The 24592-nt window shown below is 39.1% G+C and overlaps 1 protein-coding gene across 26 annotated transcripts in view; it reads right to left on the bottom strand.

Annotated features, from left to right (window-relative positions):
• The window catches only part of LOC143664558 (uncharacterized), a 191938-nt gene that overhangs the window by 82010 nt on the left and 85336 nt on the right, over positions 1-24592 (bottom strand). For 8 of the 26 annotated variants that reach the window (XR_013166492.1, XR_013166493.1, XR_013166508.1 and 5 more), the window contains 3 exons: positions 18627-18748; positions 17180-17288; positions 12227-12275 (listed from right to left, as the gene is read on the bottom strand). The exons of 8 other annotated variants lie outside the window; for them this stretch is intronic. Coding sequence is in view for 2 of the 18 variants with exons in the window: in XM_077138084.1 (XP_076994199.1) it covers positions 12227-12275 (49 nt within the window). In the remaining 16 variants the exon portion in view is untranslated. The remainder of the gene's footprint in view (positions 1-12226; positions 12276-17179; positions 17289-18626; positions 18749-24592) is intronic. 10 more of the 26 variants (XR_013166498.1, XR_013166501.1, XR_013166477.1 and 7 more) reach the window with 3 other exon arrangements.

Here is a 24592-nt window from a genome sequence, read left to right as displayed (position 1 = left end):
TGCAGACTTGGATACGGTCCTATTTCTTTCTTACCCCAGGTAGGATTTTAAACCTTGGGAAAACTTCGGAACAGGTTGTCTGGTTCTTCACTTATATTCTCTATCCCTGAATAAAGGAAAGGGAAATACACTGCAAAAATAAGGCTTTTTATTTAAGAGAGAGAGAGAGAGAAAGAGAGAGCACATGCAAAAGAGAGAATTTAGACCTCCACTGAGAAATTCACATAGCAAGATCCCATTCAGACATTGAAACACATCACAATGATTACAGGGGTACATGATAATTGAATGAGGGACAGATCAAAAAGTTTTCTCTGTTAAAAAAAAACGGTTCCTCTGAATTTACTCACCTAAAACTTCAATTTTTAAATGAAAAGCTGAATTTCTTTGTGGAATATATCCTTTAGTTGAAACATACAATTGTTAATAACAAAAAATAATAATAAACAATGTTAAGAGCTTGTGTAACTCTTTGCCTATTCTAATAAGTAGATTCTAAATCATAAATGTCAATTCTAAAATCTGGAATAATAAACCTAACTGAAGCTCAGAAAGGATCCAGTTTTATCTCGTCATTTATGGCTAGCTGAATGAAGGATAGGATCTCTGTGTTTTTTTTGCTTAAATTATATAGCAGCATGGATGAACACTTTACTCACATGGTGATAAGGATGAGGTCATGGTCATAAGAAAGTGCTTTGGTTTTCCTTTTTTTCTTTTGTTATAATCCATGCATACCCAAGAATTCAATCCTGCAAGCAATTATTGAGCACCTAATAGGAGCAACTGACAATGTCAGATATGCACAGAAGGACCCCAGACATCTTAAAGTAATAAAACGTACCCCTTCTTCCTTATGCTAACCAAGATGCATATATTATCAAAAGCGAAGGCAGCAAACATATTAAATCTACCATATGCAGATATATTCAGGGTAGCCTCTTTTACTTTTTGCCTCATGCACAATCATCTTTAGTACTCTCATTCCAATGTCTGGTCCTGCGGTTTCAGAGATGGTCTCAGCCTTTGAAGACTGTACAGACTCAGTGGAGGGAAATGACAGATGCCACAAAATCATGAGAAAACCGAGGTTTAAAGTTTAACTTGTACATACTAAGTTACATATGTAGAAAAATTTTGATGGCCTCCTTACTAAACTTAAACCCAGGATGTAAGACAAGACTGCACTTACTAAGCGATTAAGAAAGTAGAATTTGAATAATGTTACTGAGTAAGTAGAGAGTGCCAACAAAATGCAATAAAGGCATTGTTGAAGATGAGGCCGTAAACCTTTGATGCACTTTGGAGTCATCTGAGGAGCTTTTGCAAGATGCATTCATTCATATTACCCAATGATTCTAAGTCTGTAGATGGTGAGTATAGCAAGGGCATATGTCTGTTGCAAATGCTCCCCAGGTGAGTCTTTCTTGGTTAAGCATCACTGCCCTTAATTAGAAGTATCTGCTCTACAAGACAGAGGCTTTTTTTCAAATCAAGCTTTGCCTTTTTAGCTGTCTGATCTCTCTGAAAGATCTATCATGCTCAGGAAATACACAATTCAAAGAATTGTTATTTTTTTTTCCTCCCACTAAAGGCATCAATGAATATTAGTGATTCAACACTACAAATCTTGAGAAATTAAGTCAGATCTTCCAAAACTCAGGCTTCTCAAATAGTGATACCAAATCCCCCCAAAAAGTGAACTTTTGAGCAGTGTGCCTAACAAACTGCATTTATTTACCATGTGCCATCCATTCTGCTATGCCCCTCTGTCATAGTCAGGTTCATGTGTCACCTTGGCCAGGTGGTAGTGCCTGTTTGTCTGGTTGGGCAAGGGCTGACCTGACCTGTCTGTTGCTATGAAGACATTTCATAGAATTAAATCATGATCACATCAGCTGCATCCACACAGCTGATTGCATTTGTAATCAGCCAAGGGGAGTGTCTTCTGCAATGAGTGACATTTAATCTAATCACTGGAAGGCTTTTAAGGAGGATTCAAAAGAAACAGTCTCTCTTCCTGCTTCAGTCAGCGAGCCTCTCCTGTGGAGTTTGTCCAGACCCTTCATCAGGGTCGTCAGCTTCACAGCCTGCCCTGTGGATTTTGGATTCTATGTTCCCATAGTTACATGAGACACTTTTATAAATTTTATATCTATGGATATTTCCTGCTGATTCTGTTTCTCTAGAGAACCCTAGCTAATACAGCTTGGTACCAGGAGTGGAGTCTTAAGAAACATAATCTTAAAAATGGGTTTTGACGATTGGTTTTCTACTCTGACTGGGCTCAAAGGCACTAAGGACTCTGATTCCCTTAATCAGAATGATACTGCCAATCCATGGGGTGAGTTAGCAAATGAGATATTTAAAATACTACCATTGGATTCTTCTGACACTTTGCTTGTACAAAGCCACACTCTGGAGGATAATGTTTTTGACACCTTTATGGAGTTTTTGACACCTTTATGGAAAGAGAAGGTATAGAGATGTCGGCTGATTGTTGTTAGATACACTGTATACACTAATGAGTGAAAGTGATGGGCTTAAGGCTTCAAATGAGAAGCTTACGCACTGTCTGACAGAAGTAAACATTCCTATGAGTGTCCTGAAGAAAAAAATTTTATTTCCTGTAGTCATAGACTTGAGAGCTCCAAAAATCAGATGCAGAATCTTATTCTTAGAGTAGCAACTTTACAATGTAAACTGAAATCTCAGTCTTGCATGGTGTCTGCCGTTAAGGTAAGGACATTGATTGGAAAGGAATGGGACCCTGAAAAATGGGATGGTGACATATGGATTGATAATGATGTTGGTTGGTGAGGTTGAAACCCTTGGTCATGCTGAGTCTTCTCTAAATAACCCCATAATAGTCTGCCCTGGGGACATAGCCACCCCTCCTCCAGCCTGCCCTTAGGAATTGGCCACCCAACCTCCTCCTGAAGGGCTTAGCCCTAGAGTGATTAATCATGTTTCACCAGATGAAACTGCAAATGAATGCAGTGAACCAAATGGCTTGGAAGATACTTCTCATTCTTTTCATGACCCACCCCCACCACTCCTCATTTCTTCTAGGCCTATAACTAGACTAAAGTCCCACAGGCCTCAAAAGGAAAGGTACAAGGTACCACCCATGAGGAGGTACATTATATTCCATAAGAACTGTGTGAGTTTTCCAATTTATATATACAGAAATCAGGGGAATATGTGTGGCAATGGATTTTAAGGGTGTGGGATAATGGTGGGAGAAATAAAAAAATGGATCAGGCTGAATTGTTTGATATGGGCCCACTAAGCAGAGATTCTGCAATCGATGTTATAGCTCAAGGGGTTAGGAAAAACTTTAAGAGTTTGTTTGGATGGTTGGCTGAAATACAGATCAAAAGGTAGCCAACGTTACCTGAGGTTGAAATGCCAGAACTGCCCTGGTATAATGTAGATGAGAGGATCGAGAGGCTTAGAGATATTGGAATGTTAGGGTGGATTTATCTTGGAAAGCCTGCTCTTATGCCCAAGAATGTCCAGAGGATGCACCTTTTACCAGAACTGTGAGAAATAAATTTGTGAGACTAGCGCCATCATCCCTGAAGAGCTGTGTAGTGGCACTTCTCTGTAGGTTAGATATTACTGTGGGAACAGGTGTCATATTACTGTGGGAACAGGTGTCACTGAGCTGGAATCCTTAAACATAATGGGGATGGCCAGATCCTGAGTTGGCAGAAGCCAGGTGGCAGTGCTTAATTGCCAAAGATAAGGTGGATGTGGCTATCATAATAGACAACAGACTCAAAGCAGGAGTCAAAACAATCTGACTCGCAGAGACTTGAAGCATTAGCTAGTAGATCATGGGGTACCTAGAAATACAATAGAAGGGCAGTCTACTAAATTCTTGTTTGAGCTATATAAACAGAAGAGTTCTAGGTCAAGTGAACAGAAGTCTAACTTGAATTACAAAAAGACAGAGTTACGGCCCCTTAATTTACAGACTCAAACCCCCTTGAATGAGGGGGAGGCCAGGTCCCTTTTGGGGAGGACTCTGTTACACTGACATAAATTTATACTGTTACTCTTCCTCCAAACCTTCCCCAAGGAAACTGATGGCCTTTTACCAGGGTAACTGAGCATTGGGAAAAAGGAAATGATCAGATATTTTGGGGATTATTAGACACTGGTTCAGAAGTGACAGTAATTCCAGGGGACCCAAAATGCCACTCTGGTCCACCAGTCAGAGTAGGGGCTTATGGAGGTCAGATGACCGATGGAGTTTTAGCTCAGGTCCATCTCACAGTGAGCCCTTGGACCCTTTCTGTAGTTATTTCCCCAGTTACAGAAAGCATAATTGGAATAGACATACTGAAAAATTGGCAGAATCCCCACCTTGGTTCTCTAACACATGGAGTGAGGTAGGAAAGGTCAAGTGGAAGCCACTAGAACTGCCCCTACCTAGCAAAATAGTAATACCAGATTCCTGAAGGGATTTCAGAGATTACTCTGCTACCTTTAAGGACTTGAGGGATGCAGAGGTGGTGATTCCCACCACATCGCCATTCAACTCTCCTGTTTATCCTGTGTAGAAAACAGATAGATCTTAGAGGATGACACTGGATTATCATAAACTCAACCTGGTGGTAAACTCCAATTGCAGCTGCTGTTCCAGATGTGTTATCATTGCTTGAGCAAATCAATACATCCCCTGGTATCTGGCATGCAGCTATTGATCTGGCAAATGCTTTTTTCTCAGTAGCTATTCATAAGGATCACCAGAAACACTATGCTTTCAGCTGGCAAGGTCAGCAACATATGTTCACTGTCCTACCTCAGGGGTATATCAAATCTGCAGCCTTATGTCCTAATCTTGTCTGCAGGGATCTTGATCATTTCTCCCTCCCACAAGATATCACACTGGTCTATTATATTGATGATATCATATTGATTGGACCTAGTGAGCAAGAAGTAGCAACTACTCTAGACTTATTGGTAAGACATTTGCATGTCAGAGGATGGGAGATAAATCCAACAAAATACAAGGGCCTTCCACGTCAGTGAAATTTCTCGGTGTCCACTGGTGTGGGGCATGTCGACATATCCCTTCTAAGGTGAAGGAAAATTTGCTGCATCTGGCCCCTCCTACATGCCTAATTGGTCTTTTTGGTTTTTGATGACAGCATATTCCACATTTGGGTGTGCTGCTCTGGCCCATTTATCGAGTGACCAGAAAAGCTGCTAATTTTGAGTGGGGACCTGAACAAGAGGAGGTTCTGCGACAGATCCAGGCTTCTGTACAAGCTACTCTGCCACTTGGACCATATGATCCAGCAGATCCAATGGTGCTGGAAGTTTCAGTGATGCTGTCTGGGGCCTTTGGCAGACCCCTATAGGAGAATCACAATGCAGACCCTTAGGATTTTGGAGCAAATCCTTACCATCTGCTGCAGATAACTACTCTCCTTTTGAGAAACAGCTTTTGGCCTGCTGCTTTTGGCCTCTGCATTAGTAGAGACTGAACACTTAACCATGGACCACCAAGTTACCATGAGACTTGAGTTGCCTATCATGAGTTGGGTGTTGCCTAACTCACCAAGCTATAAAGTTGGGCGTGTGCAGCAGCACTCTATCATAAAATGGAAATGATATATATGAGATAGGGTCAGAACAGGTCCTGAAGGCACAAATAAGTTACTTGAAGAAGTGGCCCAAATGCCCATGGTCTCCACCGCTGCCACATTACCTTCTGTTTCCTAGACCAGAACTATGGCCTCTTGGGGAGTTCCTTACAGTGAATTGACTGAGGAAGAAAAAACTCAGGCCTGGTTTACAGATGGTTCTGCATGATATGCAGGTGCCACCCAAAAGTGGACAGCTGCAGCACTACAATCCATTTCTGGGATGTCCCTGAAGGACAGTGGTGAGGAGAAATCCTCCCAGTGGGCAGAACTTTGAGCAGTGCACCTAGCTGTTCATTTTGCTTGGAAGGAGAACTGGCTGTAGGTGCATTTTATACTGACTAATGGGCTGTGCTAATGGGTTGGCTGGATAGTCAGGGACTTGGAAAGACCATAATTGGAAAATTGGTGACAAAGAGGTCTGGGGAAGAGGAATGTGGATAGACCTTTCTGAGTGGGCTAAAGACATGAAGGTATTTGTGTCCATGTGAATGCACACCAGAGCGTGACTTCAGCAGAGGAAGGTTTTAGTAATCAAGTGGATAAGTTGACCCAGTTTGTGGATACCAGTCAGCCTCTTTCCCCAGCAACTCCTGTCATTGTCCAATAGGCTCATGAACAAAGTGGTCATGGTGGTAGGAATGAAGGTTATGCATGGGCTCAGCAACATGGACATCCTCTCACCAAGGCTGACCTCACTACAGCCACTGCTAAGTGCCCAATCTGCCAGCAGCAAAGACCCATACTCAGCCCCCGATATGACACCATTCCCCGAGATGACCAGCCAGCTACATGGTGGCAGGTTGATTACATTGGACCACTGTCTTCATGGAAGAGGCAGCAATTTGTTCTAACTGGAATAGACACATACTCTGTATATGGGTTTGCTTTCCCTGCATGCAATACTTCTGCCAAAACTACCATCTGTGGATTTACAGAATGCCTTATCCATCATCATGGTATTCCACACAGCATTGCTTCTGATCAAGGAACACACTTCACAGCAAATGAAGTGCAGGAATGAGCACATGCTCATGGAATTCTCTGGTCTTACCATGTGCCCCATCATCCAGAAGCAGCTGGATTGATAGATTGGCCTTTTGAAAACTCAATTACGGTGCCACCTAGGTGGCAATATTCTGCAGGGCTGGGGTAATGTTCTCCAGGAAGTTGCGTATGCTCTGAATCAGCATCCACTATATGGTGCTATTTCTTCCATAGTCAGGATCCATGAGTCCAGGAACCAAGGGGTGGAAATAGGAGTGGCACCACTCATTATTTCTCCTAGCAATCCACTAGGAAAATTTTTGCTTCCTGTCCCTGAGATTTTGAGCTTTGCTGGTCTTCAGGTTTTAGTTCCAGAAGGGGGAGTGCTTCCACCAGGAGAAACAACAATGATTCCATTGAACTGGAATCTAAGGCTGCCACCTGATCATTTTGGGCTATTCATGCCCCTGGATCAACAAGCTAAGAAGGGACTACTTTACTGGCTGGGATGATTGACCATGACTTTCAGGGGGAAATAGGACTGCAACTACATAATGAAGGTAAAAAAGAGTTTTCCTGGAATATAGGAGATCCCCTAGGGTATCTTTTAGTACTACTATACCCTGTGATTAAAATCAATGGAAAACTGCAACCCAATCCAGGCAGGACTATCAATGGCTCTGAAACTTCAGGAATGAAGGTTTGGGTCACCTCACCAGGCAAAGAAACATGGCCAACAGCAGTGCTCGCTGAGGGTAAAGGGAACATGGAATAGGTAGTGGAAGAAGGTAGTGATAAATATGAACTGCAACCATGTGATCAGTTACAGCAATGAGGGCTGTAATGCTGTGTTGTTCATGTTTTAGTATTTAAGTTGTTAAGATATCAAGTTTAAGAATGAATATTACCCAAAGAATTGCACCTATTCTGGGGAGATTTAATGTGCTTCCAGTTGTATGTGGGACAGTTGTTAGATGAGGAAAAAAAATGTGTCTTTTATTGTTTTCTATTTAGAGATTAAGTATGGTTTAAGGTAATGTGTATACTGCCAAGTTGACAAAGGGTGGACTGTCATGGTCAGGTTCATGTGTCAACTTGGCCAGGTGGTGGTGCCCATTTGTCTGGTTGGGCAAGTGCTGTCCTGTCTGTTGCTATGAGGACATGTCACAGAATTAAATCATGTTCACATCAGCTGCATGCACAGGTGATTGCATTTGTAATCAGCCAAGGAAAGTGTCTTCTGCAATGAGTGATGTTTAATCTAATCACTGGGAGTCTTTAAGGAGGATTCAGAAGAGACAGTCTCTCTTCCTGCTTCAGCTGGTGAGCCTCTCCTGTGGAGTTTGTCCAGACCCTTCATCAGAGTCATCAGTTTCATAGCCTGGCCCTAAAGATTTTGAATTCTATGTTCCCATGGTTATGTGAGACACTTTCATAAATTTTATATCTATGGATATTTCCTGCTCATTCTGTTTCTCTAGAGAAACCTAGCTATTACACCCTCATATACGTTATCCATTCTAGCCTCACCAACACTTTATGGTGAGTATCATTATTTTCTTCATTACACAGATGAAGAAACTGAAGCTGATAAGGGTTCAGTCATTTGTTCGAGGTAATACACAGACTGTAACCTGTTGAAACTTTGTGTTAACCTTTAGGGATTGGCTCTATGATTAAAATGTAATAAACCAAATAATTTTGGTTTAAGCAAGTTTGCATAGATCAGCACTTTTCGATTCCTCCTGGAAATTGTAAAAACCAACAAGGAGAAAACCAAATAATTTTGGTTTAAGCAAGGTTGCATAGATCAGCATTTTTCAATTCCTCCTGGAAATTGCAAAAACTAACAAGGAGATTGAACAACCATACCACAAACTCCATTTTTAATAAAACTAATTATATATAATCTGCAGACTATAAAAAGTAGCTGCAAAAAAAAGTAATTGAGATTAAGAAGTCACGTGGAAGGAAATGAAGTGGAGATGCATGGATGATAGTAAAAAGGCTCATCAATGAACTGTCAAAGAAAATGTCAATAAATGTATGGTCATTAATCGTAAGGGTTTCATTCTAAGTGCAAATGATATATCTCTTGTTTGCAATAATAGGTGTAGGAATTCAGGTGAGTAAATCTGAACTATTTTCTGGAAGAAGATGGAGCTGTTCAGGAAGGAAGCAGTCTGTCTTTGAGTCAGGTAAGGGCTTATCTGATCACCTACTGCAACTGATCTTCCCCACCCCCATTCCCTGCCAAATTTCCTGAGAATATCTGACCAAGGAAAATCCAAATAATTTAATGATGAAGAATAAAAAGGAACAAGCATAGTGGTGATACAAAAATCCTATCAGGGTGGGGGGATGAATGTGGAGAAGAGCTGCAGAATTCACCAGTAGATAAAGAACATTCACTCAGAAAGTGTTACAATGGAGCAGATGAAAAATGTGACCAGACAGTATATCATGAATTTAAATATATAAGAAAGGCAATCATCCCAATGAAAGACTATTACAAGGCAGATATGCAGAATCTCAGGGAAAAGATAGTGAGACCATAGGAGATAAAAAGCGAGATTGCAGAGTTCAGAAAGAGATAGAAAGAAAAATAAGAAAAATCAAAACCATCCAAAACTGAATGAATGAATGGGAGAATAGACACAGTGAGACGTATAACAAGGTAATAATAGATAGCAATAAGAAATGCAAACAGAAAAATGGAAATAAGGTTATTTAAAGAATTAACAAATTAGTATGGATATGGAGGAAAGGATAAGAAGATGCAGTAATTGCAGCCCATGAAAAAGAAAACAAGAACAATGGATCAGAATGCACATTGCAAAATAAAATTTAAGAAAACTCTATTTTCAAAGAGATAACTTGAATATACTCATAGGAGGGTAATACCATGTTCCAAGAAAATTGATCCAGGAAAGTCAACAATGGTAATATCTAGGAAATATTTGAATTTTAAAGATTAAGAACCCCTCAGAGTCAGTGAAAATATTAAATACTAAGTCACTTTTATAGTGGAAGAAATGCAGCAGGAAACAGTGGAGCGTAACTCTAAGATATTCATTCCATGCAAATTTTGCCTCAAAAGGAAAAAGAACTATAAACAAATATTAAATTCTTGTTACTGATATGCTTATTCAAGTATTTAAGAGAGGTTGTACTGACATCTACTACTTATTTTTTAAGTGCATCAAAAAATGGATTGAGGAATGAATGGAGTGATAGATGAATAGATATGTGATAAAGCAAGTAAGTAAAATATTAATTGTAAAATCTACATGGTAAGAATATGTAATATATGCGGGAGGCCTGGGTTCGATTCCCAGACCATGCACCAAAAAAAAAAAAAAGAATATATAATAGTCATTGTGTAAAATTATTTTAGCTTTATCCCATGTTTGAGAATATTTTAATGAACTATTGGAAAAAAATAGATGATAGAGAAACCTAAATAACCTAACTAATAAGATAGAACTAATTAATAAATGTATAATCTCAAACTCTATGTCCTAAACTTAAAGGATCCAACTTCTTTCAAGTTGCCATGGGCATTTATGAATATCAGCAATTTCTTGGGCCCATGCTGCAGACTGAATCATGTCCCCCACAAAAGTTATACTCAGTTATACTGGCCCTGTAGATGTGAACCATTTGTAAAGAGGAACTTTGAAGATGTTGTTAGTGGAGGTGCACACAAGCTGAATGAGGGTGAGTCTTAATCCAATATGGCTAAAGTTATAAGAAACAAAGGAAACTGGACCTGAAAGGAGGGAGCCAAAGGGAACTTTGTTTATTAGTTATCTTTATTTATTACTTGATGGCTCATTACTGTCTCATTTTATGAGACATAAAATGTCTGAAGCTGGAAGTCAATGAGATCAGGAAGAGAAAAGCTAAGACACCAACATGTGCATTGCCATGTGGCAGAAAAGCCAAGGATGAGGCTCACCCATAACCAGACCCATAAAGCTATCCTCTTCAGGGAGAAAGCCCTGCTTTGCTGATGCCTTGATTTTGGACTTCTCCTAGCCTCAAAACTGTGAACTAATAAATTCCCATGTGTAATCCATGGAACAACCCATTGTACGGTGTTTGTATAGCAGTTGGGAAACTAAAACAGTTCCCAATGCCATCAATAAATTCCCAAAAGCTGAAATGATGCATATTGCAATTCAATAAAACTTGAATTTAATACTAAGGCAGAAATCCTAAGGCCTCTTCTTGCTGGAAACTTCAAAGCTGTCTTAGATTTTAGGTTAAAGAAGAAAAGCAAGCCAATGTTGTGGAATTTCAGAAAAAACTGTTTATCAAATCATATGCTAAAATACTACTGAGAAGAAACTCCTTAGGCTTAGATATTCCTATCAGTAAAATTAAGGATGAAAACAAATGTTATTTATGTGATTTTAAAGGTTAAAAATGGCATAAAAACCAAAGGAAAGCAGCATAAAAGAATTAAGAGGAATAAAATGAGACAGTAATGAGCCATACAAGTAATAAATAAAGATAACTAATAAACAAATTTAAAAGCTGGTTATTTTTAAACTTTTAACTGTGAAATCATTTTAAGTATAGAGAAAAAAATGTAAAAATAGTATAGAGAGATTCCATACATCCTTTGCTTACCTTCCCCTAATGTTAATATATTACACAACCATAGTACATCTATAGAGAGGAGACAATTAAATTAACATAATACTATTAACTAGTTCACAGACATTACTCATATTTTTTTTAGTTTTTACCACTCATGACATTTATCTGGCCCAGAATTCATTCCAGGATTACACATTGCATTTAGACGTCACGTGTCCATACTCTCCTCCTGTCTGTGACAGTTCCTCAGCCTTTCCTTGCCTTTCATACTTTGACATTTTTGAAAAACAATGGTGAGTTATTTTCTGGAATGTCCCTCAATTTGCATTTGACTGGTGTTTCCTCATAATTCTACTGAGGCTATGTGTTTTTGGTAAGAATACCACAGAGCTGATGCTGTATCCTCGGTGCACCATACCAGAAGATACATGATGTCTGAATGTCTTATTATTGATGATATTAATTTTGATCACTTGGCCAAAGAGGTAGATGCCAGTTTTTTCCCCTGTAAAGTTACTATTTTTCTCTTTGAAAGTACTAAATATATTGCGGGGAGACATTTTTAGACTATGCAAATACCCTGTTTCTCATCATACTCTTGCCTACTAATTTTAGCAGCCATTGCTGGTTCTTGATGATTAATACCATAGCACCTGACTAATGGTGACTTCTATTTCCATCATTCCTACTGCATTTATTAATTGAATTCTATTGTATGGAAGAGCTGAACTTCTCACCATTTATCTATTTATTCAATCACTTACTTATATCAATATGGACCCATGGATGATTTATTCTACAGGTTATAATGCAATCTATCATTGTTTCTATCATTGTTTATTGTGCTGTCCACATTGTACCAGAATTGGGCATCAGAATGTTCAAGTTGTTTCCTGTGTCTTTTAGAACATGTACCATTGTATTTTTAATACGTCCTTATCTTCTGGAACCACAAGATTTTCCAGGCTCACCTTTTGATTCCTCTGCCTTGTCCCTGGAGTCAACCATTTCTTCCAGTTGCTGGAGAATGATACAGAGAAATGAAAACTTGAATACTAAACATGCTCACTGCTACTGGAGTGTCTAGTGCATTTCTGTGGACAGCAAGGAATTAAACATATGTATACTAACCTATACAAGCACACACAACTGTATTTACTTCTGAATCTATCTATCTGTGTATATTAAAAACCATGAGTTCATATTGATACCTCTGATTCCAATCTAACACCATAAGGCTTATGCTAGCCCTCCCTTTCCTTATTTGTAACTTGTTTATCTGAGGAAACTGTTTTTCGTATCTATAATCTGTTCCTTAATTCATTCAATCATAATAAGTACATAAAGTACCTTCAAAATTGCTCACCGTATCTCTATGAGAATTGAATTCAATAACTAGAGTACAATATTTGTATATAGTTATTTTTGTCTTTAGTTTTATAGTATACAGTAAAAACATTATTTCCAAAGTTACATAGGTTAGTTCTTTTCTTCTCACCACCTTCGGTGTATGTTATTCATTTGTAATATAGTTAGGTTTTTTGATAGTTTTGTATTCTATTTTGGATCCCACCCATATTCTTGTGGATTTAAATTATCTTTTTTTAGTATGTGAAATATCACCATGGTTCTAAGAGTAAGAGCTACATGAAAATGTATACTTGGGGAAATTTTTCTCCACACTCATTTCTTCTACCCATTCTCAGTCCCTTGTCCTTTTACTTGTCCTTGTCACTCACCCCATTACTACCCATAGCTGTTGCTAACCAATCTCATTAGTTCCTGTTTATTCTTCCTATATTTCTCTTGCCCAAATGAACAGGTACATATATATTTCTTATACCTCGTTTTCTCCTACCTGAAGAGTATGTATGTGTGTGTGTGTGTGTGTGTGTATTTAACCTTTGAAAAACTATGGTTATTTTTAAAATAAAGCAAAATAGGAACATAACCTAACCTAAGTCAAGAAAAAATAAAGGCACAAAGATCTTTTTTAATAATAATAGGGGAAAAAACTACAGAATCATAAATAATTTTGCTCAAATCTATACTAATGAATTTGACAGCATAGATGAAATGGATAGTATTCTTGGAAAATATATTTAACAAAAACAGACTCCAGAAAGGGTACAAAAATGTAAATAGTCTGATTTTCAAAGAAGTCATTGAAAAAGTTGTTTGGCTAAGCACCAGTCCTCCCCAACCCCCATCCCCTCAAAAACTCTCCATGTCCAGATTATTTCACCAGGGAATGCTACCAAACCTTTAAAAAGCAGATAATCCACTATCACCTGAAATGAAACCAAAACTTTACAAAGATTGGGCATGTACACCTACACACACACACACACACACACACACACACTCACAAAATCAGTGGGCTAACCTCACTTCTGAATATCAATGCAAGTCTTTTAATAAATATTAGCATACAGAATCTAACAGCACATTGAAAGAATAATACATCTGTCCAAATGAGGTTTATTATAAGAATGCAATGAGTTTCCAATATTGGAAAATCTATTAATAAGATCTATCACATAAAAATAGATCTAAGCATACAAGTTTTATGGTATCTCCATAGATGTATAAAAGGTATTTGACAAAATTCAACAACCATTCTTGACAAAAGCACTATAAAATAGGAATAAATTATATTTTATCTCAGGTCAATGGTCACTGGAAAAGCACTTGAGTACTTCTCAAAAGGATTTTATGAGTATTTTGTTCACTGGTCAACCACTCATTAAATTCCAGAAGCAAATTTCCCCAGTTATTATGCTAACAAACATAATAACTGGGGAAATTTTGTTATACATTTTCAGATTATTACCCAAAAGTGGTAGTATTACTCCCAGTCAAGAACCACTTAACAATGAGTAAATGAATCAGTCAAATGACTAAAGTCAAAATCAAGGCAAGGATGCCCTCCCATCACACGATTTTTTAACAAGTACTGCAATACTGGACAACACAATTAGAAAACAGAACAAAAAAAAGTGGATAAAAATGAGAATCAAGGTATCACTTTTTATATATGACATATTTGTATGCCTGGAAAATCTAAGAGAATCAGCCAAATGACCACAAAAAAACAAAACAGTTGATTAAAGTAATGAGATTCAAAATGTGTATACAAAAACCAGTGAAATCTATATTAAAAGCAAATAAGCAACAACGAATTAAAACATATAATAAAAAAGACATTATTTACATTAGCAACAAAACATAAAATACTTGAGGATAAATGAACTCAAAATATGTGACACCAAATAAGAAGAAAACTTTAAAAGAGAACTGAAAGATGCATTGAAGATTTGAAGAAATTGAAAATTACCATATTCTTGGATAGGAAGACTCAACATCATAAAGATAACAACAAAATAATCCCAGTAAAATATAAGGGTTTTTGGCGGGGGCAGATGGTAGTTTGGAATTAAACATTCTCATTCTAAACTTTCTATGCAAAAATGTAAAGAAAAAGAAGAGGCAGGAAAACTTTAAGGGGAGGGATTATGAAAAGTAATAAGAGGAATTTATCTCTGTCAGATATTTAAATACAAATACTCCATATTTAAAACAGTATTATCTTGCTGTCAGAATCTACAGGCAGACCAATGAAATGGTATAAAAAGTCCAGAAAAGAAACCCAAATACATATAAGAAATTAGGAAATAATAATGGATGTATCTCAAACAAATGGGAGAAAAGATAGGCTGTTCTATAAATAGAGTTGGATAACTCTGAGCGTAGCAACCTTGAAAAAAATATAGTTGAATCCATAACTCACACCATACAGCAAAAGAACTACCAAATGGACCCCAAATTTAATATTTTATAAGATAATTCATAAAGTCATTAGAAAAAAACATGGTAAATTCATTTATAAATTTAGATGAGGGAAGGGTTTTCTAACTATTACTCAAAATCCAGACACCATAGTGAAAAAATTGTTAGATAAAATTTATAAAAAGTAAAACTTCTTGTATCAGAGATATCAAAGTCAAAAAAGTGTATATCAAATTGGGAGCAAGTTTGTATCCCAGCTATGGATTTATCTCTTTAATATATAAAGAGTACCTAGAAATGGATAAGATAAAAATCAGTAACTCAATACAGAAACAGACAAATGATAAGAACAGAGAGGTCACACAGAAAAAATAAAATTAGCTCTCAAGCATATAAAAAGATGAAAAGATGCTCAACCTGGGGCAGGCAGACTGTAGGGTGACCCTTGGATGACCCCTCTCTCCTGAAGCTCATGACCCTGCATAGTCCCCTTCTCTTGAGTGTGGATAGGACCTGTGACTTGCTTCAAACCCACAGAATATGGCAAGGGTGATGCGATGGCACTTGTATGATTATACCACTTTACTTAAGACTCCATACTACTAGTAAACTTGCTGCAGAGACTTTTTCTAAATTTTCCAGTGTTGAAGAAGTGGCCATATGGAGAGGCCCATGTGCCAAGGAACTGAGAACAGCCTCAAAGAGTTGAGGGTAACCTCTGGCTAATATTCAGACAGAATCCAGGGCCTTCCATCCTACCCCCACAAGGAACTAAATTCTTCCAACAACCTAAGTGTGCCTGGAAGCAGATCCTTCCCCAGTTGGGCCTCCAGATGAGAACTCAGTCCTGGCTGACACCTTGATTGCAGTCTCACGGAAGACCCAGCTAAGCTATGCCTGGACTCATGACCCAGAAGAGATTATAAATGCATGTGCTTTAAACTCCTAAGTTGTTGGTAATTTGTTATGCCCCAATAGAAAACAAATACAAGCCTAACTTGTAATAAGAGAATTGCAAATTAAAATAAGGTAAAAGAGTACCCTTCATCCTAAGACAAAAATCCAAAAATGTGTTAATACACACTCTTGCTGAGTCTTTGAGGGAACAGATCCTCTAATACGTTACTAGAGGTAGGCTAAGTTGGGACACCCCACTGGGAGGGTATCTCTGTAATATCTATTAACATTACAAATACTGATTAGCCCAGCAATTTCATTTCTTGGTTGTTACCCTACAGGTGCACCCACTCACAAATAAAATGTCATATATACATAATTACTTGTTGGAGCTTGTTAATAATAGCAAAATATTAGAAGCATCCCAAGACTATGCAAATAAATTATGGCATACCCATACATATATTAGGTATATTAGGCAGTTATTTTAAAAATAAGAAGCTTCTCTCTGAATTTACATGTAGAAATCCATCAGATATGTGGATCAGTGAAAAAAACATGAGCATAACAGTATGTGAAAAATATTTTTAAAGGGAGGAAAAATGAGAAAGCATATCCATATTTGTTTGTTTATGCATAACAAGTTCTAGAAGAATACCTAAGAAACTAGTAACAGTGGTTACCTGTGGAACTGGCAGTTGGAAATGGCTGGTGGAGGGATAGTAATAAAAGAGAATATATGTACGTCTGTGTCATGTGACTATAGCATTATTTAATTTTCAAATTATATTTTTAAGAAAACAAACCCTTCAGAAAGTTTCACCAAGCTCTAGAGGAAATCTGAACTTGAATGTCCTAGAACTAATATTTTCATTTACTGTTCTGAATAATTCTTTGGAATTTATCCAATAGAAATTCTTTCTAATAAACTACAAAGGTATTCACTGCAGCATTATTTGCAGCAGTTAACATTTTAGAAATATTCTGAGTAGTCATCAAAAAGGGAACTGGTTAAGAGGTTTGCAGTATAGATATCCAAGAACACTACGTATTAATTTAAAATAAATAAAATAGACTGGCCCACGTTGAAGTTGAAAATGCCCATGATGCCTTGTTAAGGAAAAAAATTAAGTTCAGAAAAATGCACACAGAATTTTTTAAACTATAAAATAATTTTGTTTGTAAAGGCAACAGAGAAAGATCTGGAAAGACATACAACGAACAGAAACAGTGCTTACCTCAGGGGAAGTGTGTGGGATTTTAAGGAGAGGAGAGAGATTTACTTTTTACTTTTTCTTCTTCCTCATTGTTTGACTTTTTCTCTGCAACTATGATGTATTGCTTTTCCTATATCAATAAAAATGTAAAGATTTTTTAAAAACACAATGGAATGTTCATACTCCAGAAGCAGCAGCCATCACGGGGGCTGTTTGCCATTACCTCTGCTCATTTCTTTCAGACCAGGAAAGGGCCAAAGGAAACTCAGTGTTCTCCATAGCATTGTTAACCAGGGCACTGAATCTAACTTGCCATACCCTGTAATTGGATCCTTCCAGTAAAGCTGCCTCAATAAAATGTCCCAAGTGCTGCAGCCAAGTGTTTAGGAGGCACATAGGACCCTGGTGGCAGCTTTGGGGGGTGGGGGTGGAGAAAGACCTGGGTCTGGGGTCTGGGTATGAAATTCTGTAGGAGACATGCATTAAAGTCCCAGCAAGCTTAACTAGCAACAGAGGGGCCCGTCTGCATTTTCCATGTAGGCTTAGAGACTAGTTTGCAAGGCTCAGAATCCCTGGTGAGCAGTTTTCTGCAGCTTCAGTTACAGCACAATTGCAAAAGTATTAATGCAATGAGATTTTTGTATAACTACATTTTGAAAGGTGAGAGATTAGCTCTGTGGTTTCCTCCAACAAGCATTCGCAATGGCTAATAGTGAATACATCTTAAAAAGGAAGCGATTGTTGATAATTAGCCCCTAAATCTTTCACTGAGACCTAAAATGATAGGCAAAGAGAGGCCTACAACATCCCAGTTGCTGGTCTCAGAGCACAATGCAGGCTCCATTCAGATGGTGTGTCCTTTTATTATCTCATCTCCCAGGACCTTCCATTCCCACGTGATTTAGGAAATAAGGTCTCTGCCTTGGTCATTTTTTATTTTAAAGTTTCAAAGCCCAAGTGCTGAATCCAGATGTTGTCTTTCAAATCACACGAGCTTAGAGTCACAGATTGTTGGTGCTTGATGCTTGTCCGTCTCAGTTCCCCTTGTTTATCCAGGGGGAATGGAGGTCTTTGAGGTTGAAATTATTCAAAGGGGTCAGTCACAGACTTGGGTCCTGTGTCTAGGCCTCTAGAATTCCATTCCAGATTTCTGGGGTCATGTGTTCATTCATTCATACTTTCATTCATTTCTTCATTCAGCAAATACTTATTGTGTACCTCTTATTTACTGGAGAAGGATAGCATCATAGCTAAAAGTGCAGACTTTGTAACCAGATTGCTTAGGTTTTCATCCCAGATCCGATACTTATTACTGTGAAAATTTCATCAAGCCAAATAACCTCTCTGTACTTCTGTTTCCCATATTTAAATAAGGTTGTAGAGAAGAGTAAAGGAATTAATATATATAAGGGACTAAAAAGGAAGACATTATAAAAATAGTAACTACTATTGTTATTATTATACTTACCATTTTTGCCATTATGCACCAAGCATTGTGCTGTGGGAATAGAACACTGGATGGGCAAAAGCAGACAGGGGCCTGATTTCATAAACCTTGTAGACTAGTGGGAGCCCAAACATTTATCAAATCTGGAAATCATAAAAAGAAGTGTAAGATTGCCACTAAATAGTGCTTCAAAGAAGACTCATGTGATACCCTGAAGGCTTGGAGGTCTGGGATAGGAGAGTGAGAGCTGGGACCTGACAATCAGGACAATCAAACAAGGCTTCTCTGGGAGGATGATGCAGTTTTGAAGAGTGAAGTTGACAAAATGGGAAAGGAAAGGAAGAGTCTTGTGAGTAAAGGAAAAAAGCATGTGCAAAGTCCTGTAACCGTTGGAGCACGGTACTGACATGGAGCTGTAAATCTGAGTATGTCGTTGGAACATGGATATCAAAAGTAGAGCAAGATGAGGCTGGGTCCTGGTAAAGGTCACGTTTTGTGGGGCCTTACAGACTACTTTAATGGGTTCATCATTTTTCTCAGAACATAGGAAGCCATGGAGGAGTTTTAAGCAGGGAAGTAGAATGATGAGATTTTCACTTTGTAAAGACCACTCTGACTGCTAAGTGAAGAATGGATTGCTTCTTGTATAGCCAGTGTCCCTCTTGGTTGACATTTATCCCATTGTAAATAAATGGAGGGCATGAATCTCGGGGAAGAAGTCAATGATCTTCTTCATCAGAGAAAGGTAAGTAGAGAAATTGGGTATAAGAATAGGGTAGGAGGATGCAAATTTAGTATGATTTCCAATTTAGAGAATTGCCTACCCGGCCTTCCTTCTCTGAAAGGTCACCATATCAAACAGCAACAGACATAATTTGTTGAAAGCAATGGAAGAAAGTTCTGGACACAATTTGCTAGAAGGATGTGGAGGCATCGCAAGATCAAAGGCAAGGCTGCAAAGCCATGCTTAAAATGAACGGGGTCCAGGCATCATGACAGAGGAGCCAACAAAAGGGAAGAAATGCTTTCCCTCCCTTTAGAATAGATGCTAAGTAGCTGAAAAGCAACACACACACCCATAAGAATATCGCTTCATGGAAGCATCTTCCTTTCCTCACATTTATCATCTCCACCATCCTCCCTACCCCATAGACCTTCAGTCCTGACTGTTTGCATGTGATCAGAGCTGTCTCCCTAAATGACATCATGTACGAATTCCTCCATAGTCCATCCTCTAGCCATGAGCTCCCATTATGTCTCCAAATTTCCATGCTGTCTGCTGTTTGCAGGAGGTAAGGACCCTTCTATACATCGAATTTTTAAGGACAGTAATCTACTTCTTTGATACTTTTCTAGGATATGTGTTGGGGTAAGACAAAGAGAACTGGATTTTAGTTTTACTGCTCACTAGTTTTGTGATCTTAAGTCACTTACCCTCCACGAGCCTCCGTGTCCTCATCCATGAAATGGGGGCAATGACAGCAGCTACCTCATGATTACTGTGCCATTCAAAAGAAATAGTGAATGAGAAAGAGCTTTTAACCCAGTACTTCTCAACTCTGGCTATGCTTCAGGAACTCTTGTTTCTTTCTGCCATTCTCAAGCCTTCTAAATCACACTATAGAGAGACAGACCCCAGAAACATGTACTTTTTGCTAAGTAGCTATAAAAGTGATTCAAATGTAAAGTCAGGGTTGAAAACCACAATGAATCTAAAACACACACACTGCCATCCAGCTCCACAGACTACCATAGTCTGGTTACCATACCATACTCAATCTCCTCGCTTTTCCTCCAAGGCCTCTCGCCAAGCCACTTTGTACTGAAACTGCCCAAGGGGCCTTCTGTAATTGTAATTCAGACATATCAGAGCTTCTGTGTGAATATCCTCATGTGCCTTTCATTGCTCTTAGTATAAGGAACAAACTCTTGACCATGACCTTTGACTTTTGACCCCATCTTCTCCCTTCTATTGCCAGTTCCAGCCTGCAGTTCTTTCTGGTTCCCCAATACCCCAGGATCCCTCACACTGGCTCACACTCTGCCAGGAATAGTTTGCTCTAGACCTCTGAATGGCCAGTTTTTTCAGGCCTCAAGGAGACCTTCTAGACAATCTGATTTCAATTAGTCCTTCCCCACTTGTCACCCTCTGTCACAGCTCCCTCTTATTTCCTTCAAGTCACTTTTCAGTCTCTGAAGTTATTCATTTATTTGTTGTCTTGTTTTCATTCACCTTCCCTGGATGGAGTATAAGTTCCATAAGGAAGGGATATTGCAAATCCCGTAACTGCTTTCTCCCTAAAAGATTACCTGGCCTATACTAGTGTTTAGTAAATTCATTCAGTGAATGAATAAATAAAGGTATATATTTCATTTATTTAAGGTGAAGGGGACTCACATTTTACCATCTCCCAAAACTTTAGCCAGGCTGAATTGACCAGAATTTCTACTTTGATTCACCTCCCAGTTGCTGAATTGCAATTCCCAAAATTCACAGCCAAGCAGTATCAGGTGACCACAGACTCAAAAAGGTATCATAAATTGCTTAATGCGTTTTCTTCTGGGGCTTAGGCAATGAACTTGATATTTACTGTTTGGCAAAGCCTTTCTATTTTTCTTTGTTGGTAGGTGTAAGTTGATTTTTGCAGCCAAAAACACCTCTTTCTGGCTGACTTCCCCACTTTTCCCCCTTTTTACTAGCGTACCCTGGAGTAGTATAACCAAGCTGAGGTGAATTATGTGCAGGGAAATGGGCCTTAATGAATAGAAAATCCATGGAATTCATTTGATGTTAGCACATTAACACTCTCTGTGCCAAGTCTTCCAAATTTCAGATTTCTCCCACAAAACATAAAAATAGTAGAGGAGGGGCTATCTCTTGGACTTACAGAAGCAATTCTATACATTTTTTTTAATGAAACATGCTCATAAAGCCTCCACAATTATCAACAAACCCCAGACCAAAATGTCAACAAGTCCCACTGATTAAGTGTTTTTTGATTAGAAGCTTGGGTCCTGACATCAAGGATACTTAGTGCTGAGGCTTACTGGCTGTGGATCTGGGGCAAGTAATTTAGTCTCCCTAAATCTCAAGTTCCTCATCTGCAAAATAAGGGCAACAAAAGTACCTGCATGGCATGGTTAACCATTGTGGAGGTGAAATTCAATAGACACATGTCAGATGCCTAACAGGGTACTGGCACAGACTAACATCATTCTATGCATGCTAGCTAAAAACTAAAAAGCTAAATAAATAAAAGAAATGGCCTCGCCCCTCCTCTCCTTGCAATCTCCATTTTCCACAGTGCATTTTCACGCCATGCTCCCCATCAAGACGGGATTGATGGGAACTAAAAGATAGGTATAGTTGTGACTGTGCTCCAGCATTCCTGAATCTGAAAAAAATGTCAAGCGTTTCTGTATTTCAAGCCCTAATGTATTGTAGGACACAGTCTCTCCCCCACCAAATAGAGATAAAAATGTACACTGTAGGCTGAATATGGAGTCCCAAACTCAACTCATGGGATGCTATTAAGAGGCTGTTTCCTGCAAGGTGCTTTGCCAGGTGCTGGGCATAATACATTAAATAAGACCTGGGCTCTGCCCCCATGGATCTCACAGACTCACTATAAGTCTCAATTCTGTCCCTCACTAGTGAAAATATGGGTAAGTCACTCACTGAGCCTCCGTTTTCTCCTTTGGAAAATGTGGAAGAAAGCGATATCTAGCAGCCCCTGCTCTTGGTGTTGAAATGGGAATCAAATAAGATAAAGCATCTATAATGATTGGAAACCAATTCTGCCAAACTTTAGCAGAAAAGGCATTTTTAGAAGGGTATTAGATGACTCAAAGTGTCAGCCCAAAGGCTGGAAAATCAGGCTAGAAAAATAAGCAGCATCCAAGGGAAGCCCAGCTACTTACAAAAGGACACCTTGAGAAAAACATGGCCACTGCCAGATAACAGTGCCATTGCCACTGAAAATTGTGGCCACTATCACAGGGTGCCACCATCATGAATAATTCCTAATCGCCCATCATCTTTACATCCCTGGCTCAAACCCAAAAGTCCAGGTAGGAACATTCTAGGCTCAGTTGATTGCGCCTAGATCATGAACCCACTCTCTAGTGGGTGGGGCAGGGGCACCAACATCCTTTTAGCTTCCAAGGTGATAGACAGAGTACTAACTACCTTCCTCCTAGAGTTACATGGGGGTGATCCCCCACATAGGAGGGCATTTGGGTGCTGAGTTTCCCCCAAATGCCAAATATCCATTGAAGGGCGTCATAGTACTTTGCACATGATTGATGGTTATATTTTTCTGAATCATGCTTACTCAACAGAGTTCAAGTGCCTATGAGGGGGTTGATAAGGACTACAGAACTCAGGAGCACAATTGTCGGGCTTTAAAAGACAGAAGGATGAATTATGCATATGTGGAAGACATTTACGTAATAGCCTCCTAGAAAAATTCCAACAGTTTCATGCTGTTAGGACAAGGCATTTATGTAACTTCTAAAGGGAAATGGCATATTGCTTTATTCACTAATATCAACCTGTCATCTCATTACTAGTGACCAGCTACTGGATGGTCAAAGGCACGTTGGGAGGGAGCTGGTTTCCCCACGATCAGCTCTGATCAGAAAATCCTTCCACCAGAAACGAGGAACTTTCTCAAAGCCCTTGAAGATTCTCCATCCTATGCTTCTTCCCTTATCTCCTCCTCTGCCTTGGGGTGAAAACAAACAACCACCACAACCACAACAACAACAGAAAGCAAGTGAAGTACATGGATGAATTAAGAGGGATAGGGGCTATTTTAAACACTGCTGCGAAATAGGCTGCCTTTACTCAGTAGATATATTTGTTAGGCGGTGCTGGAAAATTTTGGAGGGGAGAAACAATAGGTATGTTTGGAACCTGAAGTCTTGCTCAGAGTTACTCACCACCTGGCAGCATGTCAGAAGTAAGCTTTCTTCCCCCCATCTCAACCCTCCAGCTTCCCCAGTATCCCTCTATAATAAGCAGCCTAGAGTGCTGTCATTTAATTCACATACACAGGACTCCCCAGAGCTCGGAAACTCTCTTGCAACTGTCTTCCTGATAGGCAACTAAGAAACGAATGAGGAGAAAGGGTGTCTAAAGGCTCCATTAACATTGTTAGGTTAGAAACGTTGACAATAAATCAATTCTTTTTGACATGGCTGTCCTGGTAATGAAGGGACATGTCTACATGACTCTTGCTAATATAAGATAAGATATGGATGGCCTCTGATTTTTTTGACACATGTCCAGTGTATCAAAGGGGTGGGGATAGGTGTAAGAAAATAAGTTGTTCCAGTGACATGTTAATAGGAGCGCTGGTTGGGAGATTAATGATAATGCCACCTCGAGCTTGAGTGTTCTGGCAGCTCACCTGGGAATATAAGCTGGAATTCCTACAAGAGGGGGTTGAACACTCAGGGGCATTCACCTAACATCCAGACGAAGTTCTCCTGTGTACCCATAATTCTAGAAAACCACATGGAAGAAAGGATTCGTTCACGCTCTGCAATGTCACTTTCCATCTGTCTCTGGCTCGGTTATGGGTGGGAGTAACTAGCACTCCCTGGTTGTGACCTGTTGGAAAGAATGGATATGCTGGGGTTGGGAAGCAGGCAAGAAATAAGTTGCATGTGAGTGCCCACTAGCTAGGAGCATCTTCCAGGGGGTTGAGCCAGGCTGGTTAGCCTACTGTGACTGAGAGGTGATAGAACGGATGATCAGGGAACAATAATGGAAAGCCCAGCTCTTCCAGCATCTTTCCCACAGACAGTAAATCCTGAGCTACGGAGCTCAACCAGTTCTTAGGAGGACCATATTTGATGGTTAAAACAAAGAAGGGTGGACCATGGTGGCTCAACAGGCAGAGTTCTCGTCTGCCGTATCAAAGACCCGGGTTCGATTCCTGGTGCCTACCCTTGCAAAAACAAAACTTGAGCCTCTATGC

This window comes from Tamandua tetradactyla, chromosome 20, assembly GCF_023851605.1.
Source record: "Tamandua tetradactyla isolate mTamTet1 chromosome 20, mTamTet1.pri, whole genome shotgun sequence".
NCBI lineage: Eukaryota > Metazoa > Chordata > Mammalia > Pilosa > Myrmecophagidae > Tamandua > Tamandua tetradactyla.
The sequence above is the reverse complement of the archived record's forward strand: the minus strand, read 5'-3'. Positions and strand labels throughout refer to the sequence as shown.